This window comes from Propithecus coquereli, unplaced genomic scaffold, assembly GCF_000956105.1.
Source record: "Propithecus coquereli isolate 6110/MARCELLA unplaced genomic scaffold, Pcoq_1.0 Scaffold821, whole genome shotgun sequence".
NCBI classification, from domain to species: domain Eukaryota; kingdom Metazoa; phylum Chordata; class Mammalia; order Primates; family Indriidae; genus Propithecus; species Propithecus coquereli.
In genome coordinates, this window is record NW_012154408.1 from 288,908 (window position 1) to 312,462 (window position 23,555).

The following is a 23,555-nucleotide window of genomic DNA, read 5'->3' on the forward strand; positions in this document are numbered from 1 at the left end:
CCACATGGGAGCAGTGGGCAAACAGGCCCCTGTAGTTACACCATTAAACAGAATGAGAAAACAAGAACAGAGAATAAACTGTCCTCTGCTTGAAGATCTCCTACTCAAGAGTGGCCTCACTTAGGATGGTGAAACGGTTGGCTGAAAACCAGGAGTGCAGGTGCACAAGGACATGGGCTCATGAAGAACTCAGTGCCCACAACCCCAAGATACAGCACAGCAATCGATGGAGAGTGGGTGAAAGACCCAGGAGGAAGAAACAAGGAACAGTGAGGGGGCTGCAAGGAGTGCAAGCTCGGGGCACAAGGCAACTCAGTGTCTTCCCACTCCTGCTCTGTAAGCCTGATGCTGGTCTAAAAAACAAAGTCTGTTAACGTAAATAAATGGATAGATAAACCCAAATGTACTTCAAAAGAGTAACAGAACCACACTGAAGGAGAAAAGGAATAATCCCAGGGACTTCTCAACACAGGATCTGACAGCATACCCCTGGTCCTGGCTGTTGGTGGGGGCAGGAGAAGAGTTATTAGGTTATTAAGTATGGAATGTCAGATTTCCCTAAGTTTGACAGTTGATATCTCTGACATTTCACTTCAGACACTTCTTGTTTGTTGTTGTTGTTTTTTGTTTTGGTGAAGGTACATCCTCATCTGGCTTGTGATTATCTTTCAAATTTTTCTTTTTATAGCAATTTTTGTGAAACCATGGATAAGTCCAAAATTCATGTTATTTTTGAATATGAGTTCTGTGGTGGAACCAATGCAGTGCAGACAGCTGGAAATATCACAAAATGTTTGGGAAAGATGTGGCTAATGAACGCACAGTACGTCGATGGTTTGAGAAGTTCCATTCTGGTGATTTTAATCTTGAAAATGAGCCACTGGGTGACCTGAGACCAAGGAGGATAATGAAGAGCTGAAAGCTATAGTGGAAGAGAATCCATCTCAACCTACACGTGAATTAGCAGCAAAGTTTGACGTTACTATTCCAACAATATTGTACCATTTGAAACAAATCAGCAAGGTAAAGAAGCTGCATAGATGGGTTCCACATGAATTAAATGAGCATCAGAAGAGAAATCATCTCAAAGCTTGTCTTTCTTTGCTGTCGCAACACAAAGGTGAATCATTTCTACACCTTATTGTTATGTGTGATGAAAAATGCATTCTTTCTGACAATCACAAGCATTCAGTACAATGGTTGGATAAAGATGTGGTGCCGAAACAGTCCAAAACCGAATATTCATCAAAAAAAAAAAGCTAATGGTGTCTGTTTGGTGTTCCAGCGCTGGTATCCACTATAGCTTCATGAAACCTGGTTAACTGATTACAGCAGATGTCTACTACAACCAATTGGGATGAAATGATGAGGATGCTTGCAGTGAAGCAGCCGAGATTGGTCAATAGAGACAAACCAATCCTCTTGCAAGACAACATTCAACTACATGTCCAACAAACAACGCTGCTCAAACTACAGAGGCTGGACTTAGAAACTCTCTGTCATCTACCGTATTCACCAGACCTTGCACCAACTGACTACCCCTTCTTCCAGGCTCTGGACCACTTCCTGCAAGGAAAAATACTCAGTTCTCAATAAGCTCTGGAAAACGCCTTTCATGATTTCATCGCCACTTGCTCTCCAGGCTTCTCTGCTGTCGGCATAAGCAAGCTACTGTTAAGAAGGCAAAACTGTGTCAACAGTTTCGGCGCATACTTTGATTAATTGTACCACTTCTTGTTTGAGATATAATAAACTTTTGATTCAAAATCGGACATTGCATATTTAATGACCTAATATAAAGAAACCCTGAACTTGTGCTTGGGTTTGTTTTCTTAGTGACACAGGTGGTGACCTTGAGATTGCTGCTGCGTGCAGATACTGCTGGCTGGGTCTCGGCTCTCACCGAGAAGGTAGCCCAAGGGACACTCTGACAGTTTCGCACCCTTCTATCTGGGTTTCTCCCTCCAGGTCACACTTGGGCCCCACCCACACTGTCCTGAGTTATGCAGCGGTCTCCTGGATGGAGCTGCCATGTCTCCCATGAAGATATATTTCTAAATAATTTTTTTAAAAATAGCAATATTTGGAAGGATAAAAAAGTTCCAGAATGGGCAGTGGTGATGGTTGCTCAACACTGTGAATGTGAACGCCACCAGAATGCATACTAACAAAAGGTTACAATAATAAATTTTGTTACATTTTACCATGATAAAAAAAATCCAAGAAAAAAATGGCCATAAGACATTCAGAGCCAGATCTGGGAGGAGGATGAGCTCAAGTGCAATCTTCCATCTGACTTGTCTCTGTACCCACAACCAGCCCCACAGGCAGTCTGGAGCAAGACCAGCCCGCTGGACTCTGGCGTGGTGGTGCCCACTCAGGTCTTGGCTTACAGGGACACACTGCACACTGGCGCAGACTCCCAGTGGGCTAGAGAGAGCCCAGGGAGAAAGGGACATGGTGGAGGGTGACATCCATGCACAGAGGCCCCACTGCTCCCCTCACCTCTTCCTCCACCATGGCTCGCTTCTGGGCGCTCCAGCTGTAGTCGGGGTAATGCGAGATGGTCGTGGCACTGCCAAAGTCACACAGCTTGATGGTCCCTTGGTTACTAAGCAACAAGTTTTCAACCTACAAAATTCCAGAAGACAGTCCTTATGAACATGGTGCAGACAGAGCCTGGATTTCAGGAAAAACAAACAGGACATTAGACAGGACCAGCGCCTTAGCCCAGACAGCCCCTCGCCCCTCTACTTCAAGGCCAGGGCCAATGAGCTGCCAAGACCACCCTGAGGACTCAGAACAGCCCTGCAGCACGTTAAGTGTGGAGTGTGTGTGTGTGTGTATGTGTGTATGCGCGCGCGCGCGCAGGACCAGCTCCACACCCTACCAGGCAAGGGTGTGGAGGGGCTTTAGAGTGGGGGCCTGCCTGAGAGGCAGGCCCTGAGGCTGCTGGGGATTTCACACAGGTCAGGAAAGGGGCCTTCCTCAAAGAGGAGATGCAATGTCTTAAATTCTTTCTGATCAAAATCAACACATGTACATTTTAAAATGCATAATTCAGAAAAATAAAGGGAAGAAAGCTAAAAATCAACCATAAATAAAGATAATCCCAATTAATAATGTTGGACACACAATGAAAGCCTTTAGAAAACTCAGAAGACAAGAAAATTAATATGCCATTTATAACTACATTAATTGTATCACAAGCCTAGGAATAAATCTCACAAAAAATGGACAGAAGACTTCCTATGCAGACAACTATAAAAGTAACTGAGATAAAATTTTAAATCCAAAATAAACAGGGAGCTCCACCATGCTCCTAAGAGGAAAGGTACAATGAGGGCAGCCCAGAGCTAGGAATGGTTTTTACATTTTTAAATGAGTAGTGGGGGGAAAACCCAAAAGACTAATAGTTCATGACACATGACAGTAATATCGAATTGTGATGCCAGACCATAAAGGAAGCTCTACTGGCACATGGCCACGCCTACCCATCCTCATGCTGCCAAGCCCACTTCTGTGCTCCTACAGAACTGAGGGCCTCAGCAGAGACTGTGTGGTCTGCAAAGTCAAAACTTTAACTCTAGCCCTTTACAGAAAAAAAGCCGTCAACCCCTGCTCCAGGGTGAGTCATGGCAACAAAACTCCGAAAAGCTTTTTGGGAGGAACTTAACAAACTAATTCAAAAATTAACACAAAGAGCTCAAAAGGGCCACAACAATCTTGGAAAACCACTTTTAAGCCTGATTATGAAGCTCTGGTAACAAGACAAAGGAGCTCAGGCCCAATGGAAGAACCCAGCAAGTGCCACCAAGACAGAGCCCCAGATGCCAGACTGTGAAAGGGCAGCAAAGCCACAGGCTGGGTGCAGCGGCTCACACCTTTAATCCTGGCACTTTGGGAGGCTAAGGTGGGAGGGTCACTTGAGCCCAGGAGTTCGAAGTTACAGTAAGGTATGATCACACCACTGTACTCCAGCCTGGGCAACAGAGCAAGTACCCTTCCTCTAAAAAAAAAAAAACAACCCACAAATCTTTCAGAAGACAACATGGGCTTCTGATCTATAAAAGCTAACAACTTCTTCAACAGACACAGACAGCACAAACATGATGCAATGAATAGTAGAATGTCCCAGCCTGAAACAAAGAACATTGTCATCAAAGGATACTAAGAAAGTAAACGTACCAGCCACAGAAGAGAAAATGTTGGCCACATATAACCAGCACAGAGCTAAAAATCAGTAAGAAAAGGCAACTGAAGAGAAAAATAGTCAAAACACTTTAACAAGTACTTCTCCAAAGACGAAACCCAAATTGCAATAAACACATAAAAAGATGGTCAACTTGATTAACAAAAGGAAAATGCAAACTAAATCCACATGCACCCACAAGACCTGCTGAGGGTGAAGAGTCTGTAGTGCCGAGGTCGAGCTGGTGATGCACACGCACCATCCAGCCCAGGACACCTGCTCCATGCACCAGCATGCTGGACAAGGCTGTCCACAGGGTCACCATAAACCAGGGAAGTAGCATGGATGCACACACCACCACAGCAAAACAGATGAACACAGTGAGGTGCATTCCCACAACGGACACTCTGGGAAGTATGGGCCACACGCAAGACGCGTGACTTAGGATCATAATGCTGAGCAAAAGAAGCCAGACACAAAGGGATGTGTGACGCATGTTTCCATTCACATCACGCCCCAAAGTAGGAAGAGTAGATTACACTGAAGGGTGCAGAGCTCACAGCAATAAATAAAGAACATAATTACTAAAAGTGAGGGAAGTGCCACCTCGTGTGGGAGGCAGGGCCCCAGCTGCCAAGGTTTCTGTCGACTCACCACTGGAGTGTCGAGGGGCACTTTCCACTGGGAAGACAAGCAATGTCAAACTGAGGCCAAGCTCACAAATACCGATTCTTTACTGATTTCATCCTTTTTGTTTTTTACTTTCCTTAAAATACATACATATGTCCGGGCGCAGTGGCTCACACCTGTAATCCTAGCACTCTGGGAGTGCCAAGGCAGGAGTGTCACTTGAGGTCAGGAGTTTGAGACAGCCTGAGCAAAAGCAAGACCCTGACTCTACCAAAAAAACAGAAAAATTAGCCGGGCATGGTAGCGCGTGCCTAAAGTCCCAGCTACTTGGGAGGCTGAGGCAGGAGGATCCCTGAGCTCAGGAGTTTGAGGTTGCTGTGAGCTATGATGATGCCGCTGTACTCTAGCCTGGGCAGTAGAGTGAGACCCTGTTCCCAAAAAATAAAAACATAAACCAGACAGGTCTTGATGCCATAAGAAAATCCACCGCTCAGAGTCTACTAAGGAAGATCTACCTTTCATCTGTAGAATCACCACCGCCTGGAGCTGCAGCAATGGCCCCCACCAAGCCCTCACTTCTCCATGTCAGAACGAGGCCTCAGCACATCAGTTTCTGGAAACCAGGCAGCCTTGGAACCTCAAAAAACCTTCTGTTGAAAGTCACTTGGAGTGTTGGATAGAATGGTTAAAAAACAAAAAAAGGAAAATATAGAAGAAAGGAAGGAGAAGGAGTAAGGGAGGGGAAGGAATGAGGGCAAAAGGGTCCTGACATCACCCAGGAGCAGGCAAGACAGTGGCGTTCGTGGCCACCCATGAAGGGGCATGGTCAACGGAGGGGTCCCGGCCTCAAAGACTTCAGCAACAGGGCATCTATCCAATAAGTCACCCTTAAACTCTGGCTTTGTAGGCCTCTCCAAGTTCGGGGCACAACTGGAAAAGGTCACACTCACCCACAGTTCAAAAATCTAAATGAAGATGCCTTCCTTGTAAGGTAAGATTCCCAGTGAAAGGCAAAGTGGAAGAAACCTACCCCTAACCAGAGAACACAAAGGAAAACTGCCTTCCCGAGCTTTGGCCCCAGGGGTGGGGGGTGGAATGAGCCTAAGGAGGAAACACAGAACCATGGCCACAAGGGCCCCGAGACACTCACTCAAGGGCACAGGGTGTCGAGGCCTAAGCTGCAACTTATATTGTCCCCTGGGTCACCCAGGCAGCCTTGGGGGCAAATAGCAGTGGACGGCTCTGGGTGTGGGGCCAGGTGGGTGTCTGGGTGGAGAAAGGGACACCCCACCTCACATCACACAAAGTCAATTCCAAGTGGATGAAACCCCTGACCCAGGAAAGCCAGGGTGAGGGGTTACCAAGCAGCAGGGTCTGAAAGGCAGCTCCTATTCTCCAAGAGACACTGTGGGGGTGGGGACCTCACAGCCGGTTGCCCCTCTGCCAAGGGGCACAGGGGAACTGACGCCAACGCAGGGCTTCCACAGGCTATTCCAGGCTGACGAGGTCTGAGGGAGACCATGCTTGGGGAATGAGGCAAAGTTCGGGACAGACAAGCAAGAGAGGACTTAGATTATTCTCACTTTGCTGGGGGTATTAGGGTTGCAAAAGAAATGTCCTGATTTCCCAGAGATGTGTACACAGTAACTGGGTAATTCTCACAAGCCTTTGGTTTTGTTAAAAGATACAACAGGGGGATGGGGGAGTAAAAACTAGGCCACAAACCAGGAGAAGATATCTGCAGCACATATAACTTAAAAAGGATTATAGAATATACAAGGAGTGCCGACAAATCAAACACACAAGCCGATAGAAAAAAGAAAAGAAAAGGCAAAAAACAAAAAGGAAGTTAACTGAAGAATAAGACACTAATGATCAAACACAACACTCAACTTCACTAATAATCAGGAAAAGGCAGAATCTCAGTATGTGATACAGCACTACTCCCCCCAGGATGGCCCCATGGGACGTATCCGTGACACTGGCAGCAGGCTCGACTCCATGGGCACAGCCACAGCCAGGGCGCTGCAAAGTGGGACAGGCAGAGCAGCCCTTACACGCAGACAACGTCATAAAAGCTTCCGAACACCACCCCTCAGAGAAGCGTCAGACTAAGAAGCCCAGCGTGATGGGCCTGCCCCTAAACAGGAAATGCAGCACCGGGCACAGGAGGAGCAAGAGAGCTCTGGCCGGCGTACAGCAGGCAGCTTGGGTCCCGCTGAAGAGCACCCGCCTTCCTCCCAGTTCCAAGAGGCTGAACCAAGGGAGCACTGCAGGTGTCCAGAACCACCCCGAAGGGCCACAGGCACAGCATACAGTGCTCACAAAGGACGGGGTACTCAGTGAGCAGGAGCCGAGGAGGCCTCAGAGGGTACACCCAGAGGTGTGTGCCCTCATCCACATTCTGATGGAGACCACAGTGAGCTCACACCAGTGTGGGGACCAGGAGCCGGAGATGAAGCCCTAGGCAGAGCCAGGAGGCAGCCAGGGGCCAGGGCACCCTCCTCTGGGAGCTGACAGCTCCTAGCATAGCGGGCCCGCAGTGTCGGCAAAGTTCCGTCAGACAGGCAGACACGAAAGGAGGAAGTTTCTGGAAAAGTCATTTCCAACATAAGAAGCTCTTACACACATCTTTCCAAACTTCTCAGGCGAAATGATCACAAAGTCTTGCTTGCTAACACGCACTGACATCCTAATATTGGACCAGTGGTACAAACGCATCCCAGCAAGCATGTGTTGAATGAAGTTGGTACCTTGAGATCTCTATGAATGATGGGCGGCTTTTGTTTGTGCATGTGCTGCACTGCTCTGCACGTCTGATAAAATATCTTCAGAACTGTATCACACGACAGAGGACCTTTAGATTCACTTTTCTTTAAAAATTCCACCAGCTGCCCTAAAAGAGACAATTAAATTCACGTCACCATGGAGCTATCAAGGTTGTGCCCTCCCTGGCCAGCAGGCTACGGTTCCAGGTGTAGCTGCCTTGGCTGCCAGGACACAGGCTGCCTCTTCTGAGACCAGGGTCGGGCTGCATGCTCAGCCCGCCCACCCCGGAGTGCCGCTCCAGGGCCTTTTCTTCAGCTGAGCCATGAGGGTGCTCACTGCAGCCCTGAATGTAGGACCACCACCCAGTGGCAGGGATGGGCACGCAACAGCCTCAGAACAGCACAGTGAGCAAAGCAGTCAAGTTACAGAGCCCAGAAAGAGAAGAACTGCTGCTGCAGCTACACAAAGGAACCACAAGAGCTGCTGATGAAGCAGCTACAAATGCTTACAGCTGAATCAGACATGTTGCTAACGGTAGCTACAAAGAGAAATGACTGCAAATATACAAATTTTTCAAATCTCTCTAATGAAATATTCACAAAATGGTGATTTACCCTCTGACATAAAGTTTCAGTAACTGTTATATATATGACACTGAACGTGTAGGCTGTGTGTGTGACCAATGTCGGGTACACAATCAAGGACCCCATCCTGCTGGTCCAGGGACCTTCCAGGCACCCTCAGCCCAAGGAGAACTAGGGATGTCAGGCCAGCCAGCTCTGCCAAGCACAGAGCTGAGGACCCAGTGGAGATGCAAGCATTTGTGCCAGCTGGCCTGATACTCCCATTGACACTCAGACCCAACCCATCCTGGTCCCACCATATTCTTATCCTGGCCTTGCCCCAAGCGTGGCGTTGTGCCTGGGGCCTCTCTATTCTCTGCTCCATCTTCTCAGCCCACAGACCAGTCCACAACCCTCTGCTTGGCATGCTACATGTCCCCGACAACCAGCCACCCATCTGACACCAGAGCCAAGGCTGACGCCAACACCCTCAGTGACCTCGTCTCCCTGAGCTCTCGTCCAGCCACACTGGCCCCTTCCTGCCCCTGCCTTGGGACTCCCTGAGCTGGGACAGCCTCTCTCCCTCACCTCCCATCTCTACCACTCTAAACATGCACCCCCTTATCCCTGAACCCACTTTCTCCCTAGTGTTTAGAACAATGCAACCATCGACTCTGACTTGGGGTCGGCTTCTCCTGGTGAGCCGCTGAACTCCTAGTGCTTGCATGCAGCCACACGACGGACATGCTTCAGTGAGGATGGTTTGCTCTAGGCTCTAACTGCTCCCATAACCTCACTGCCTTTGCAAGTTTCATGATGACATAGGGAACGTGCACGTGAGCAGGTCTGGTCTCACCACCACTCAGAGCTGGGTCCCACCTATTGCCTGTGTGCCCAGAGCACAGCCCACACAGACTCCCCCAGCTCAACACTGAGTTTCCGCCTGGTGCCCCCGTGACTCCAGACCTGTATCTGACTGGCCCCTCCCCACCCCCCAAGCCCTGCTCTGGCTCTCAACCTCTGCTGCTCTGAACCTCTCAGCCTCCCAGCCACACCCAACACACAGAGGAACAGGGGGTCCTGAGAAGAACAGGTGTGCTCTCAGGAGGAGTTAATAGGGGTGCCCTAGGGAGGAGGAACGAGGGGCCCTCAGGGGAATGGGGTGCTCAGGGTGAGACGGACAGGCCCAGGTGAGATGGGGTCCAGACCCCAGGAGCCAGAACAGAAGTCACAACTGACCTCGACACTCTCAGGTGTGGGACCAGGAAGAGCCGGTGGAGTGAGTCAATGTTGGTGGTGTTAACTGGCCAGGTTCAGTGGCTCATTCTCAGTGAGAAGTAAAGGAGTTTTTAAAAAATAAACACTCTGCATGTGGCATAGCTGTGGACAGGCAGCTAGCCCTTGGAGGGTGTTGGGAGACCTGCCCAGCAGGAGGGGTCTGCGGCACATCTCAGAAGCCCTGCATCTGCTGCCACACAGGGGCCCTCTCATCCCTCCAATGTCCCAGGGGTCCCAAATGCTCCCACACCAGGCCAGCCTGGCTGGCACAATTGTGCTGCCCACAGCCTCCCGGTGTCTGGCTGGCCAGTCTCGCACGTGCTCCCAGACAGGCAGTCCCAGGCAGTGCCCCTGCGCAGCTCGTGCGTGCGTTGTTCGTTTACCTCGTGGTAACCCTAACTTTGGACACACAGCACCACCACAAGAGGTGGGGCTGGGCTGCAGGCTTGAGCCCCTGCCCCCAGCAGGGACAGTTCTTGGGCATGGGCTCTACGCCCTGTTTCCTCCACTCCCTTATCACTCCTCCTTGGGAAAGAGCCAGATGAGTAGCTTCAATTCTCACCCTGATTCCACTCAAACCTTCTAAAACCAAAATATACATCATGCAAACGCTTTCTGACATCCCTAATGATGAGCAAGGGAGTTGAGGAACATGTCAGCCTCATCACGAGCAATCAGAGAACAGGCTGGATGGACAGGAAGCCCCATGCAGCCTTGATCCACGTGGCCCCAAGTGTGTCGGGGAGGGAGGGCCTCTCAGAATCCCAAACACATGCTCAGACTCAGCCAGCCCCAGCACCTCTCTCGCAACGAGTGCAAGGCTCACCCAGCAGACGCACTGTAGTTCCAGAACACTCTGGTAGAGAAAACCTGTGAGTCAAGAACAGGAGCCTGGCCACGCTATTCACGGTGCATCAAACTAAGGAAATTACACGGCCTCTACGACAGCATGAGATGAATTTACTAGCATAGAAAGACACTTAATACGATAATTTTTTTTTAAAAAAGGAACAGATATATAATAAAATCCCATTTTACAAGCATTTATACCACTTTGTATTGTTTGTATTTTTTCAACAAGCATGTATCCTTTTGTGATTAAAAATGATAATAATGAACATCCATGAAGTGGGAGACCCCATGGCATCTTGAACTGGATGAATCGGTACCACCGGCAGTTTTAGCATCTTCCCAGCTCTATGAAAGGCCCAGGAACACCTGGGTCCCAGGTCCAGACACCCTTCCCCACTGAAGGAGTCCAGTGCCACCCAGAGAAAAAAGTGAAAAACAAAGAGGCTCGGGAGACATCACAAGCAACTGCAACATAGGAACCTTGACATGGCCCTGCTGTGGGAACAGGAAGATGTCATGAAAGCCATTTCAGGGACAAGGAGAAACATCTGAACATGGACGTGACACCACCTCACATCACAAGGATTTTCTTAGGTGTGAAACAGACTACAGTTACAGTGGAAATGCCCGTGTTCCCAGACTACATAGTAACACAAGCGCTTCTGGTATTGATGCCCGCGACTTGTTTTTAAATGGCTCAGCAAGCATATGGAGAGAGAAAGCACCTGTGGGAAATGTTACAATCTGAGGAAGGTAGTGAACAGCAAATGGGTGTCCACCACGCTTCTTTCAAGTTTTTTGTAGGTGTAAAATTTAAGAAGTGAGAACACAAACAAAACATCCACACAAGTGTCAATCCGAGGAATTAATGCCACCTCCATCCCTTGATGGCACTTCCTGATCCCCAGGACCTACACCTGGACAACCGCAGGGACATGCACTGGGGACTGCCAGCAGGGCCTGGGCTGGGCTGGCCGGCAGAAAGGACTAGGTGGGGCCTCCAGGCAGACGATCTCGGTCAGGCCCAGTGGCCAGCAGGCAGCCAGCTCTCAAGCTCTCTGCCTTGGGCACGCTAGAGAGGAGACCCTGCCAGATAGGGGCACTGACCTGGGTTGTCCACAAACGCCACGTAGGAGTGTGCATCAAACATTCTACCTTCTGTCTAGGCCAACACAGGACCCCTTAGCACAGGGAACACCCCTCAGCACAGGGACCCTCCCCTCCTCTCAGCACAGGAACAACCCCCTTCCTCCTCTCAGCACAGGGACCGTCCCCCTCCTCTCAGCACCTTCCTTGTTCAACACCTACGCAGTGAAGGCCCAGCTCCCACCCGTGCTGTTGCAGCCTGCAGACCAATGAGGGAGACGGTGCCAGGACCCCCTGAAGGTGGCATGCCTCTCAAAGACCTCCTGTTAGATAGCTAGCCAGTTCTTTTCATTAAGATCATTCTGAGAGAAGATGCTGGGACTATTGTACAATTGTTTAAACATGTTAGAAAGCAATGACTTAGCCTCTACAGGATATTACCTTTGCAGAGCTCTGTGAGCAGGAGGAACTCAGCCTGCCCTGTGTCCGACTCTTCTTTTCCTATCGATGCTGCAGAACAAAACTGGACAATATTGGGGTGGCCGGAAAGCTTTTTCTGCAGGTGTCTTGTTAAAGGAGAATGTGCATAACCACATACATAATTCTGTGCACTTAAAAATAAATGTATATGCCATTCAGATACTAAAGTTCTAATATTCTAATTGAATCACCTCACAATTTAGCACACCAGAGCAGAAAGGGGGAGAGAGCAGGTGGAGGATCACGAGAAAGGCAAAGGAGTCAGGAGGAGTAGTGGCAGGGCGGGGGTGACTCAGACGGGCACACTGGCCACACAAACCTGACTGCAGCAACACCAGCACCCATCCTGCACCAGGTGGAGCAGGCAGAGGGCCCTTGTGGGGCTACACAGCAGGGAGGCTGTGAGGAGTCATCATGTCCCCCCAAACGTTGGCTCAGGTGGCCTGCAGGCTCTCAGAGTGGACAGAGCTTGTAGAGGAGAAGCAGAATGATGGCAGTGAGGGCAAGGCTCCACACTCACAGAAGACGTGCGGCAGCAGGGGCAAGAAAGGCCCAAGTCCTCCATCAGGGCAGGGGCCCTGGGCAACGTGAGCAGGAGCGGCTGATAACAGCTCTCGGCCAGGTCTTCAGAGGGGTTGGCAGGGCCAGGAGCTCTCCTGTGCTAACTGGCCCATCCCCTGGGCATCAAGACCTCATGTGTAGGAACAACAACCCCATTCCCAACACTTTTGAATCTTTTACTATTAATATTAATATTAAACTGGGAATAAAGAACAGGGGGAAAAAACCTCCTTTGCACTATAAATTGTTCAATAAAAGCAAAAGGCCATTTTACCACATCAAACAGAGCATCACTGAGCTGGCAGTCACAGCGTGATGCAGGCCTGTGCCTCCCTAAGTGATCGTGTTGGCTCTTGGTTCCTGGGAAAAGGATACCATAAAACAAACTTCTTGAATGATGGCTCTGTTCTTTTCCTCTTCATTCGATAATAACCGCTGTATCAGGAAATAGCACACAAAAAAGATTAAAGATTGTTCACCTTTCCACTTTACACAATGACTTATCTCAAACATAAACATCGAAGAGAACAAATGCAATGTGTTTAAGAGAGATTAACCTGTTTACCTGCTTTAACATTTGACCTGTGCAAAAACTGGACAGGAGGTTAGAGACCCTTGAAAGAGCTTTATGATCCAAGAACATGAGAAAAAGCAAAAAAGGAGCTTTTCCTCCAAACAGGCCAGAGAAAAATAAGACAAACAAGAAAAATGAGAGGAGATGCTTGGCAGGGACATGGGTATACACTGTGGACTGCCAAAACCGGGCCCACTCAAATTCACTCTTGAAGGTGGGGCCACCTGGGGTACCCTCCGTCCAAGCTGGGCCTCTTGTCACAGTTCAGGACAAAAACAGAACCACTTGGCCCAGCACACAGGTGTTATAGACAAAACCTCTGCCCCCGTCTCACCACAACGCCTATATACAGATACGCTGTGGACACATGTTTTATATGCGTGGCTCTTAAACTCCTTATATTTGTAGAACCCTATTTTGGCAGAGGGAGGCCAAGATGCCATGACCAGACTGTGAGATCACCCTCACTCCTCTCTCCAAGACAGCCCAGACCCCTGAGTGAAGCAGGCTGGGCCCAATGGAGCCCTCAACCCCAAGCTGGAGGCCACAGCTTCAATGGCATGCTCTGAGGACACAGCATCTAAAACTGCTGACGGCTTCACCATCAGAAGAAACAAATAGGACAAATACATACAAACTGTAAAAAAAAAAACAAACTAAATATTAACAATAGGGATAAGTCTCTGAAAACATTGTCACTCACAGATTTCCTTTAAAATAAACCAAAAACCCAAATAAAAATGTTAAATCATCCTTTATTACCTTTAATGCATATTCTCTGCCACTTCCCAGATCTTGAGCTTCATATACAAACGCAAACCCTCCTGGAAATTAAAAAAATACTTATCAGTTCAGTGCAATGATTTTTATTTAACATATTAAGCTAAAAAAAAAAACACACCTTTACTCAATAAAATACAAACTGGACTTGTGGCTGTGGCCAGCAATTTGTTTTCCAGAAAAAATAACGGCCCCAATTTATTTACCACTGCATTTTACATGTTCTGCTTGAGAGAGAAGAAGGAAATGAACCTGGCAACAGAGATTAATGAAAGGCGAAAAAATGGATAAAATCAACAAAACCAAAAGCGTTCTCTGAAAACAAATAAATGAAACTGATATTCTAGATAGATTGATCCAAAAAAAAAAAAGAGAGAGCTAACAATTGATAGAGGAAAAATTAGACCTCACTGCCCTAATGCCCTCAAAAGACATTAAAAAGAAAAGTACAGATTAATGTCACTCATGAATATAGACCAAAGAATTTTTAACAAATCATAATTCTAATAAAATAAAACAAGGTATTGGCAAATCAAACCCAACAATATATAAAAAGGATAATACGCCATGACCAAGCAGAATTGGCTTAACATTTGAAAATCAGTTTAATTATTTTTAGGTTGAATTTGCTTAGTTTTTTTTAAAGCTTCCTACAGTAGAAAAATCACATCATAAAATTTAAAACTCTCAGCAAACTAAGAATAAAAATAAAATTCTTCATTATACCATTAAGTATAACGTTGCTGCTTTATCTATGAATGACCAACAACAACATTATACTTAATGGTAAAAAATCAAACGTATCCCTCTAGAATCAGGAACAAGGCAAGGATATTTGTGCTAGCCACTGACATTCACTATTGCAGGGGAAGTTCTAGCCAGTGCAATCCAGCAAGAAAAAGAAATAGGCCAGGTACAGTGGTTCACACCTGTAATCCTAGCACTCTGGGAGGCCGAGGCAGGAGGACTGCTTGAGCTCAGGAGTTCAAGATCAGCCTGAGCCAGAGTGAAATCCCTATCTCCACTAAAAATAGAAAAATTAGCCTGGTGGCGCCCGCCTATAGTCCCAGCTACTTGGGAGGCTAAGGCAGGAGGATTGCTTGAGCTCAGGAGTTTGAGGTTGCTCTGAGCTAGGCTAATGCCATGGCATTCTAGCCCAGGCCACAGAGCAAGACTCTGTCTCAAAAAAAAAAAAAAAAAAAAAAAAAAATATATATATATATATATATATATATAAATTTTTAAAAAAAGAAAAATAAAAGACTTCCAGCTTGAAAAGGAAGAAATAAAAATATTTTTGTTTGTAGATGGCATGATTATCTGTGTAGAAAATCTAAGAAATCTACAAAAGAAAAGCTACTGCAATAACTAATATGTGAGTTTAGGAAGGTTGTAAAATATTAAGAACAATATATAAAAACCAATTGTCTCTACATACCCTGGGTTAGGTGAAGATTTCTTAGATATAAGCACAAATGATAAAAGGACTTCATCAGATAAAACATTTCTGCTTTTTGAAATACACTGGACAGAGGATAAACAAACAAGCCACCAACTAGGTTTTGCAAATCACATACCTAATAAAGGACTTCTATCCAAAAAATAGAAAGAAAAGCCAAAATTCCATGATAAAATTTTTAACACACAAAAGATAAATAGACACATCGCCAAAGATATACTGGAGGCAAGTAAGCACGTAACACGTTCCAGCATTACCCACTAGGGAAATGCAAAACTTAAACCACAAAGACACTACTAAACACCTATTAGAATGTCTAAAAATTTTTTTTTTTGAGACAGAGTCTCACTCTCTTGCCCAGGCTAGAGTGAGTGCCGTGGTGTCATCCTAGCTCACAGCAACCTCACACTCCTGGGCTCAAGCAATCCCACTGCCTCAGCCACACCAGTAGCCGGGACCACAGGCATGCGCCACCATGCCCGGCTAATTTTTTCTATATATTTTTAGTTGTCCGATTAATTTCTTTCTATTTTTAGTAGAGACAGGGTCTCGCTCTTGCTCAGGCTGGTTTTGAACTTCCGAGCTCAAACAATCCGCCCACCTCGGCCTCCCAGAGTGCTAGGATTACAGGCGTGAGCCACCGTGCCCGGCCTAGAATGTCTAAAATTTTAAAAACTGACCATATCTACTGTTGATTAGGATGTAGAGGAAGTGGAATACTTATATACTGCTTTTGGAAATGTAAAATGGTACAACCACTTTGGAAAACATTTTGGCAATTTCTTAAAAAGTTAAACATACATCAACTATACAGCCCTCAGGTTACACTGCAAAATATTTATCCCCCAAAATGAAGGCACACATCCATAGAAAGACTTGCACATGACTGTTCACAGTAGCCTCATCTGTAATAGCCTAAAACTGGAAACAACCCAAATGTCCACTAACGCGTGAATGAATAAAAAAATTATCCATACAATGGAATACCACTCAGCAATAAAAAGGATGAAACTATTGTTACATGCAACACATATATGACTCTCAAAATAATTATGTTGGGTAACAAAGCTAGGCAAAAAAAGAGTATGTATGTATGATTTCATTTATAGAAAACTCTACAAAATGCAAACTAATCTATAATAATGGACAGCAGATCAGTTGTTGCCTGGAGTGTGGGGGCAGGGGAAGCAGAAGGGAAAGATTACAAAGGGGAAGGAGGGAATTCTGGAGCTCATGGATATGTGCACTGCCTTGATTACAGTGATAGCTACATGGTATGCGCGCATATCTATGTCAAAACACTTTAAATATGTGCAGTTTGTATATCTCATTTTTACCTCACCAGAGCTGTTAAAAAAAATTAATAAATAAATCTGTGGGGAAAATACAGATGAAAAGAAATCAATGGAAACCCATGAAATAGAAAATGAAAACAAATGGCTCCACTGTTCTATCAAACATTTAAAGAAGAAATCACAACAATCTCATAAAAAATCACCAGTAAACAGAGCAGGAGGAAAGAGTTCCTAGCCCATTTTTTGCGGTCAGTGAAACCAAAACCAGAGAAGGCTATAAAGACAAACTATAGATCAATATCACTCATTAGCATAGAAACAAAAAATCCTCAGGAAAATACTAGCAAATCGATTCTGGCAAAACGTAGTTAAGAATAACACATCATGACCAAGTGTGATTCATCCCAGGAATGCAAGGTTGGTTCAACATTTAAAATGAACCACTGTAGTTCTGATTAACAGAATAGGGAATACTGAATCATCTCCACAGGCACCGAGAAAGCATATGTCAAAATGCAAAACCTATTCATGATTTTTAAAAAATAATATAATAAAAAGTCCCTCTCAGCAAACTAGCAAACTTCTTCAATCTGAGAAACGGCAACTACAAAATCCTACATCTAACAGGAGCCTTAATAGTGTTTTCTTTCTAAAATCAAGAACAAGGCAAGATGTCTGCTCTCAACACTGCTATACAACATTGTACTGGGAAACCTAATCAATGCAAGAGAGCTAGAAAAATTAATAAAAGGCATAAAGATCAGTAAGGAAAGCTAAAAAAGAATGCAAAATTTCAGTTAGGAGGAATAAGGGATCTCTTGTACAACATGGTTAACTATAGTTAATAACAATATATTATATGCTTGAAAAATGCTACAAGTGGATGTTAAGTGGTCTCATCACAAAAACAGTAACTATGTGAAGTACTGTATAAGTTAATTAGCTAGATTTAGTCATTCCATGATGTATGTACACTTTAAAACATCATATTCTACATAATACATACATACAATTTTATCCGTCAATTTAAAAAATAAAATATTAAACATGAAAAAGAAAGGAAGAACTCAAACTTTCTTATTTTCAGACAATACAATTACAGAAGCAGATGATCATAAGGACTTTACCACTGTGTGTCCTCAGCAAGGCTACAGGTCCTCCTGGTCTCCCTCCCCCCCTGGCTTTTCCTCAAACATGCCAAGCCCACTACTGTCCATGGCCTCTCCACTAACAGCAGGCCTAGAGGGGGCACCCTGACCCTTCACGTTTGCCTGCTCTCCCCACTTTTGAGGGGCTTTCCCTGACACTCTACTCATCTCAGCCACTCTTTATCCCAGTTTTGTTCCTCCTCCACCATGGGAGGAGAATACAGCAAGAAGGCAGAGAAGGCACCATCTCTGAACCAGGAAAGTGGCCCTCACTGGACACTGAATCTGCTGATGCCTTGGTCTTGGACTTCCAGCCCTTCAGAACTGTGAAAAATAAACTTCTGTTGTTTATAAGCTACCCAGTGTACGGTATTTTGTTATAGCAGCCCAAACGGACTAAGACACAGGTCCACATCCCATGCAGACAGCATGTGACACACCAGGAGTCCCTGGAAAGGAGGGGGCTGAGCACAAGAGGAAGGGAAAGTGGCTTCTCCCCGATGGTGATCTCCCTGTATGTCAACAGACAGAAACTACAGAAGTAACTAACACATGCTGCAAAGGTCCAGCTGCAGCACAGAGCATGAAGGGGCAGTGGCCCTGTAGGATCTTAAGAGCAATATATAATATAAATAACCACTCAGCTCCAACCCAGACTCCCCAGACGGCCTCCCAGACACAGTTGCAAGCGGCTCCCCATCTCCCCCATGGTGCTAACTAACCTTGCAGGGCTTTTCTCCTTTTTTAAATAAATGAGCACAGTAAACAAGCATGCTGCAACTTGACTGTTACCTTTATACTCCAGACATCTCCCCCGAGGACATAATGCATAGATCACCTTGGCCCTGGCGGGGATGCAGATCTATGCCCTAAGGACACTAAGGAGCCACTGCTGGCCTTCCCATGGCTCCCAGCCCCACTCTACCACTCACTGACTGGTGGCTTTGGCAAGCTACTAACCCCTCCAAACCTCAGTTTTCTCATCTGTAAAATGGGAATAATTATAGTATCCACTTTTAGGGTTATCATCAGGATTAAACAATCCACATAGGCTGGGAAAGGTGGCTCACGCCTGTAAACCTAGCTCTCTGGAAGGCCAAGGCAGGAGGATCACTTGAGCTCAGGCATTCAAGACCAGCCTGAGCAAGTGGGACACCACATCTCTTCCGAAAATAGTAAAAATTAGCCGGGTGTGGTGGTGTATGCCTGTAGTCCCAGCTACTTGAGAGGCTCACGCAAGAGAATCACTTGAACACAGGAGTCTGAGGTTGCTGTGAGCTAGGCTGATGCAACAGCACTCTAGCCCGGGCAACATAGCGAGATTCTGTCTGAAAAAAACAAAAAATAAAATAAACAATCCACATAAAGCACTAGGGATTATGCCCAGCAAAATATTAAGAACCCACAAATGTGGTGGTGGTTATTATTTCGCACTGGGTATTAGTCAGATAAAGGGCTGATGATCAAGCTGCCAACCTGGAAGTGAAGGGGTGGGGGTAGTGTGAGGAGAGCTGAGGGGGGCAATTAAGCTAGCACAAAACAGGGCCACACAGGCCTAATGACCTCAAGCCAACTGCCCAAGCCCCAAAGACCTGGGTTATCTGTGCTCTAAGGCGTCTGGAGAAGAGAAAAGCATTGTTCAGTATCCCTCCCTGGGTGAGAACAGCCCTGCACCTCAGTCTCTGGGTTTGGGGACAGGTACTGAGAGAATACCACCCAGCCTCAGGGGCAGGGCTCTCAGTCAGAGGGATGTGCTACAATGTCAGCACGCTAGACCACCTAACTGTCCACTTTTAAGATCAATCTAAAGTGCACTCTGTTGATACCAGTAGAGCAGCGGTCCCCAACCTTTTTGGCACCAGGGACCATTTTCATGGAAGACAATTTTTCCAAGGACTGAGGAGGGGGGATGGTTTCAGGATGATTCAAGCGCATTACATTTATTGTGCACTTTATTTCTATTATTACATTATAATATATAATGAAATAATTACACAACTCACCATAGGTTGAGGACCCCTGCTGTAGAGGATATCCTAGCCCAACACGGGGCCTCTTCCTTCCATCGAACTCACCTCTGTGGGTTTCTGAAACTTGCAACCAAGAATCTAGACAGCACCACACAATTCTGAAACCATCAGTCAGTACCAAATATTCCCTGTGCCCTCGCACAGTCCAGAACACTCTACCACAGTGAAGGGAGGACCCCTTCATCTGTTTAGGAGGCAGATGGGTGAAGAGCTGGCCCTGGGAGCTCAGGGGGGCTGTACCCTCCCCACTTCTCAGGCCACAGCCTGACCCCCAATGAACACAGATTCTTGAGCGGGAACCACAGGATGCAGGCGGGAGGTCCTCCCACACACTAACAGTGCACACACCACACAGGGCTCTAAGCAAACAGCTGCCGACTGGCTGAAATTACATGTAACCTGTAACCAAAACCAAGAGACTACTTATACTTAAACCACGTGACAGCTGTGTTTTCACTTTCTACCTCGGTTTATCACACTGGCAGGTAAGTCCACAGAGAGTGCAAGTAGGCCACACCAGATGGACCTGCCCAGTGTAAAGCACACACCTGCCTCAGCAGTAGTGATCCACTTCAGAAGCAACAGAATGCAGAATCCAAAACAAGAGAACACAAAGAATATATTCTAGAATACACTTGCACTGGGCATCTCTAACATTGTTGGTATGCCCAATAATTTGCTTTAAAAAAAAAAAAAAAGAGGCCAGACGTGGTGGCTCACAACTGTAATCCTAGCACTCTGGGAGACCGAGGCGAAGGATCACTTGAGCTAAGGAGTTCAAGACCAGACTGAGCAAGAGCAAGAGCAAGATCCCATCTCTACTAAAATAGAAAAAATTAGCCGGGCATGGTGGCGCCTGCCTGTAGTCCCAGCTACTCAAGAGGCTAAGGCAGAAGGATCGCTTGAGCCCAGGAGTTTGACGTTGCTGTGAGCTAGGCTGACACCATGGCACTCTAGCCCAGGCGACAGAGAGAGATTCTGTCAAAAAAAAAAAAAGAGACTGAGAACAAATTTTGAAAATATTAGAAAGCTGTCTGGCGTCAACAACCCATTTCATACTACAAGTCCAAATTTCTAAAAACTATGAAAACCATTTTTTCCTAACTTATTTGACAGCAAAACCTGATCTATCATAAACTCATCTGGGATAAAATCTGACAGGAACTAATATGGGGCTAATTACACACTTTAATTATGCCGCAGTGAGGATATTTATTCCTTTAATTACAGACACATTAATGTAGTCGATTACACAATGCTATCCCAAATCCTCTGGGAGTAGTATTCCATGACATACAGGATATACATTGCGTTATCTTTCCAAAACCTGAAAATTTCTGAAACTGTGAACATCTGTACCCACGGGTTTCAGATTATGGGCCTTCCCCATATTTATACAAGACAGCTTGAATTTCCATAGTGTATGGCCTAAGGCTGCTGTCCAGACAAAACTTACTTAAGTATGTTTATATAAAATACTTAAGTATTTTATGGGTTTCTTGCCTGTTTCAGTTCAGAAAGAGGCTTTAAAAATACTTTAAAGGCTGCAAGCCACCTCTTAAGTTTAAAAGGAGGAAATCTACAGCTCATAATTGCATTGGTTATTTTTATCTCCTGATCCGTCTAGATAGCAAAGCGAAACAAGTTCTTTTGCACAACCACAGCCACTGCCCACATTTCCTTGTTCTTCATCCTGGGTGTGAAGCGACCTGTGTAAGCTTCCTTCTTTATGAGAACTTTCCTTTCCTGCCAATCCGGACCACTTCCCATCTGCGATTCCTCTCCTGGGCCCTGACCCTGACCCTGCACCAGGCAGGGTGCATTCTCCATCCTTCCCACCCTGCGGCATGCTATCTTCTGCCTGGCCCCCTCCCAGAGGCTGCACTACCTGTACTGCACCCAAGCATCTATCCCTATACTGCCTTGTTGCTCAGCCATTTGAGCATGTGTCTTATTCATAGAATGTTCTAGACATGGCAGAAACCAGGTCCTGTCCACTATAAATTTCTTAATGAAGGAAGGCAACTGCCTGGTATTTTCAGAACAAAAAAACTGATCTGGAGGAACTCTCCTCGTTCTAACAGATGTGAGAGAATACCACACTTGCTTAGTAGAGGTACTAGCCCCCACTTCTGAAAGGAGAGGAGCCTGGGGATTTCTCACCAAATCACACCCAAAATCTGTTTCCGACCAGAGTGGAGACAAAGTGAATGATAACACTACAGCCAGAATGTCCCCCCAGGCCTTCTAGAATAAAGACATCAGGAATTTGAGCCAGTTTCCTGCTTCAAATTGAGTACAAATGCAAATGGTGGCAGGGGTAGCCACCTTGACAGGATGACCCTCCAGCCCCAGAGCTACCACAGACCTGGTAAGTGTCTGGTCTTTCTTGTTGCTTCACTCCCTCTCCCCATGCCAATGCCACAGCATGTTTCAGCTCCAGCACCAAAGTCAACTGTGTTTAGCCAAAAAACTTGACAGCTAGTGAAACATGACACAACCCTGGGCACCACTGGACAAAATGTAAGTTACATTCACAAGAGACAATAAAACCTCACTGACATTGATGATCAATTCTGAGTGATGAAGGGAGCGGTCACTCAGAAAGATAAAAATGGCACGCAGAAACAATACTGACTAAAGACTGACTTGGAAATACTTAATACTGACCTGTCCACCACGTATGTTCTATATAAGTCAGGACTATTGTCTCTGCTTCCTGTAACTTACATGGAATCACAAATAGATGTCCACCGGTAAGGAAAACACTCAGGTTGTAAGAGGAGGAACCCAGGATTACTGGACACAGCACTGCCTATCCTCCACCCACACCCGGGTAGCATACGACTGCAACTACCCTCAACAATGTGTGCAACCACCAACTTTGAACATTCTTACAATTCTGGAGAGCCAGTCTTGACCTTTTTCCAAAAGTCCAGTCATGTTCCACTCCTGCACAATAGCCCTAGATGTATAGGAAAGAGCCACGGCTTACACCCACCCAACTGTACTGCTCACCTTCTGAGTCCAGCATTCAGCATTCTGGGCACCCCTCCCTCAGCCTCCACTGTGGCCCCTCACCCAAGCTCCCTGCCTGCCACCCTCCTCTCTCCCAACCTGGGGAGGTCCCTCCAGCTCCAGGCCTCCTCCTATGACCACCTCACCCCAGCCTGACCTTACTCCTCCAGCAAGGAAGTATCCAAACCAGACCCAGCCTCGCCCTCAGCAATCACCTCTGACAGGCCCTTACCCATGCCCCAGGCGGTGACCCTCCCCAGGCCCAGCCCTGACCCACGCCCCCCCTCGAAGTAACCCTCTCCCCGTCCCTGACCTATGCCCTCGGCAGTGACGCTCCCTGGAGGCAGCCCTGACCCGGGCCCCACACCCTGAGCAAACCATGCCCCCCGCGGCCGGACCGCACCGCTGAACCCGGCCTACCCTCGGCCAGGACCCGCCGCACCCGCAGCCGCAGCTCGCCCAGTTCCACCGTCTGCCCCACGAAGTCACTCTGGTCGCGGCCGGCAGCACTGCCCAGGGAGCCTGGGCCCGCCAGGAAGTCGAGCGCCGACTGCAACAACGACATGGCGGCTGCCGCACAGTGTCCCCCGGCAGCCGGGGTGGCCAGCTACGGGTCGCGCTCCGTCGGGGTCTGCTTAACAACCGCCCGCCCGTAGCTCTTCCATCTTCCGCCCCGGCGCCGTGACGTACGCACACTGAAAGACGCCTCGCGTCCGGCCGAGGCCGGAAAAGCGCCGGCGCCTCATTTCCGCCACGCCTGCTGGACGCGCAGGCGCAGAGGTGCTGACGCAACAGCGCGCGCGCGTGCGCAGCAGCGCCGGTCTGGTGACCAACGTCCGG

At 47.0% G+C, this 23,555-nt stretch overlaps 1 protein-coding gene across 4 annotated transcripts in view; it reads right to left on the reverse strand.

Annotated features, from left to right (window-relative positions):
- The window catches only part of GAK (cyclin G associated kinase), a 68,694-nt gene extending 45,255 nt beyond the window's left edge, over window positions 1-23,439 (reverse strand). For 2 of the 4 annotated variants that reach the window (XM_012663677.1, XM_012663676.1), the window contains exons 1-6: window positions 23,136-23,439; window positions 13,748-13,809; window positions 12,787-12,846; window positions 11,812-11,926; window positions 7,576-7,718; window positions 2,506-2,631 (exon numbers count right to left, since the gene is read on the reverse strand). In XM_012663677.1, coding sequence (XP_012519131.1) covers window positions 2,506-2,631; window positions 7,576-7,718; window positions 11,812-11,926; window positions 12,787-12,846; window positions 13,748-13,809; window positions 23,136-23,280 — 651 coding nt within the window. In that variant the 5' untranslated portion in view covers window positions 23,281-23,439. Of the gene's footprint in view, window positions 1-2,505; window positions 2,632-7,575; window positions 7,719-11,811; window positions 11,927-12,786; window positions 12,847-13,747; window positions 13,810-19,670; window positions 19,876-23,135 lie in introns of those variants that run through there. The other 2 variants (XM_012663679.1, XM_012663680.1) reach the window with 2 other exon arrangements.
- Between the last annotated feature and the right edge of the window lie 116 nt (window positions 23,440-23,555).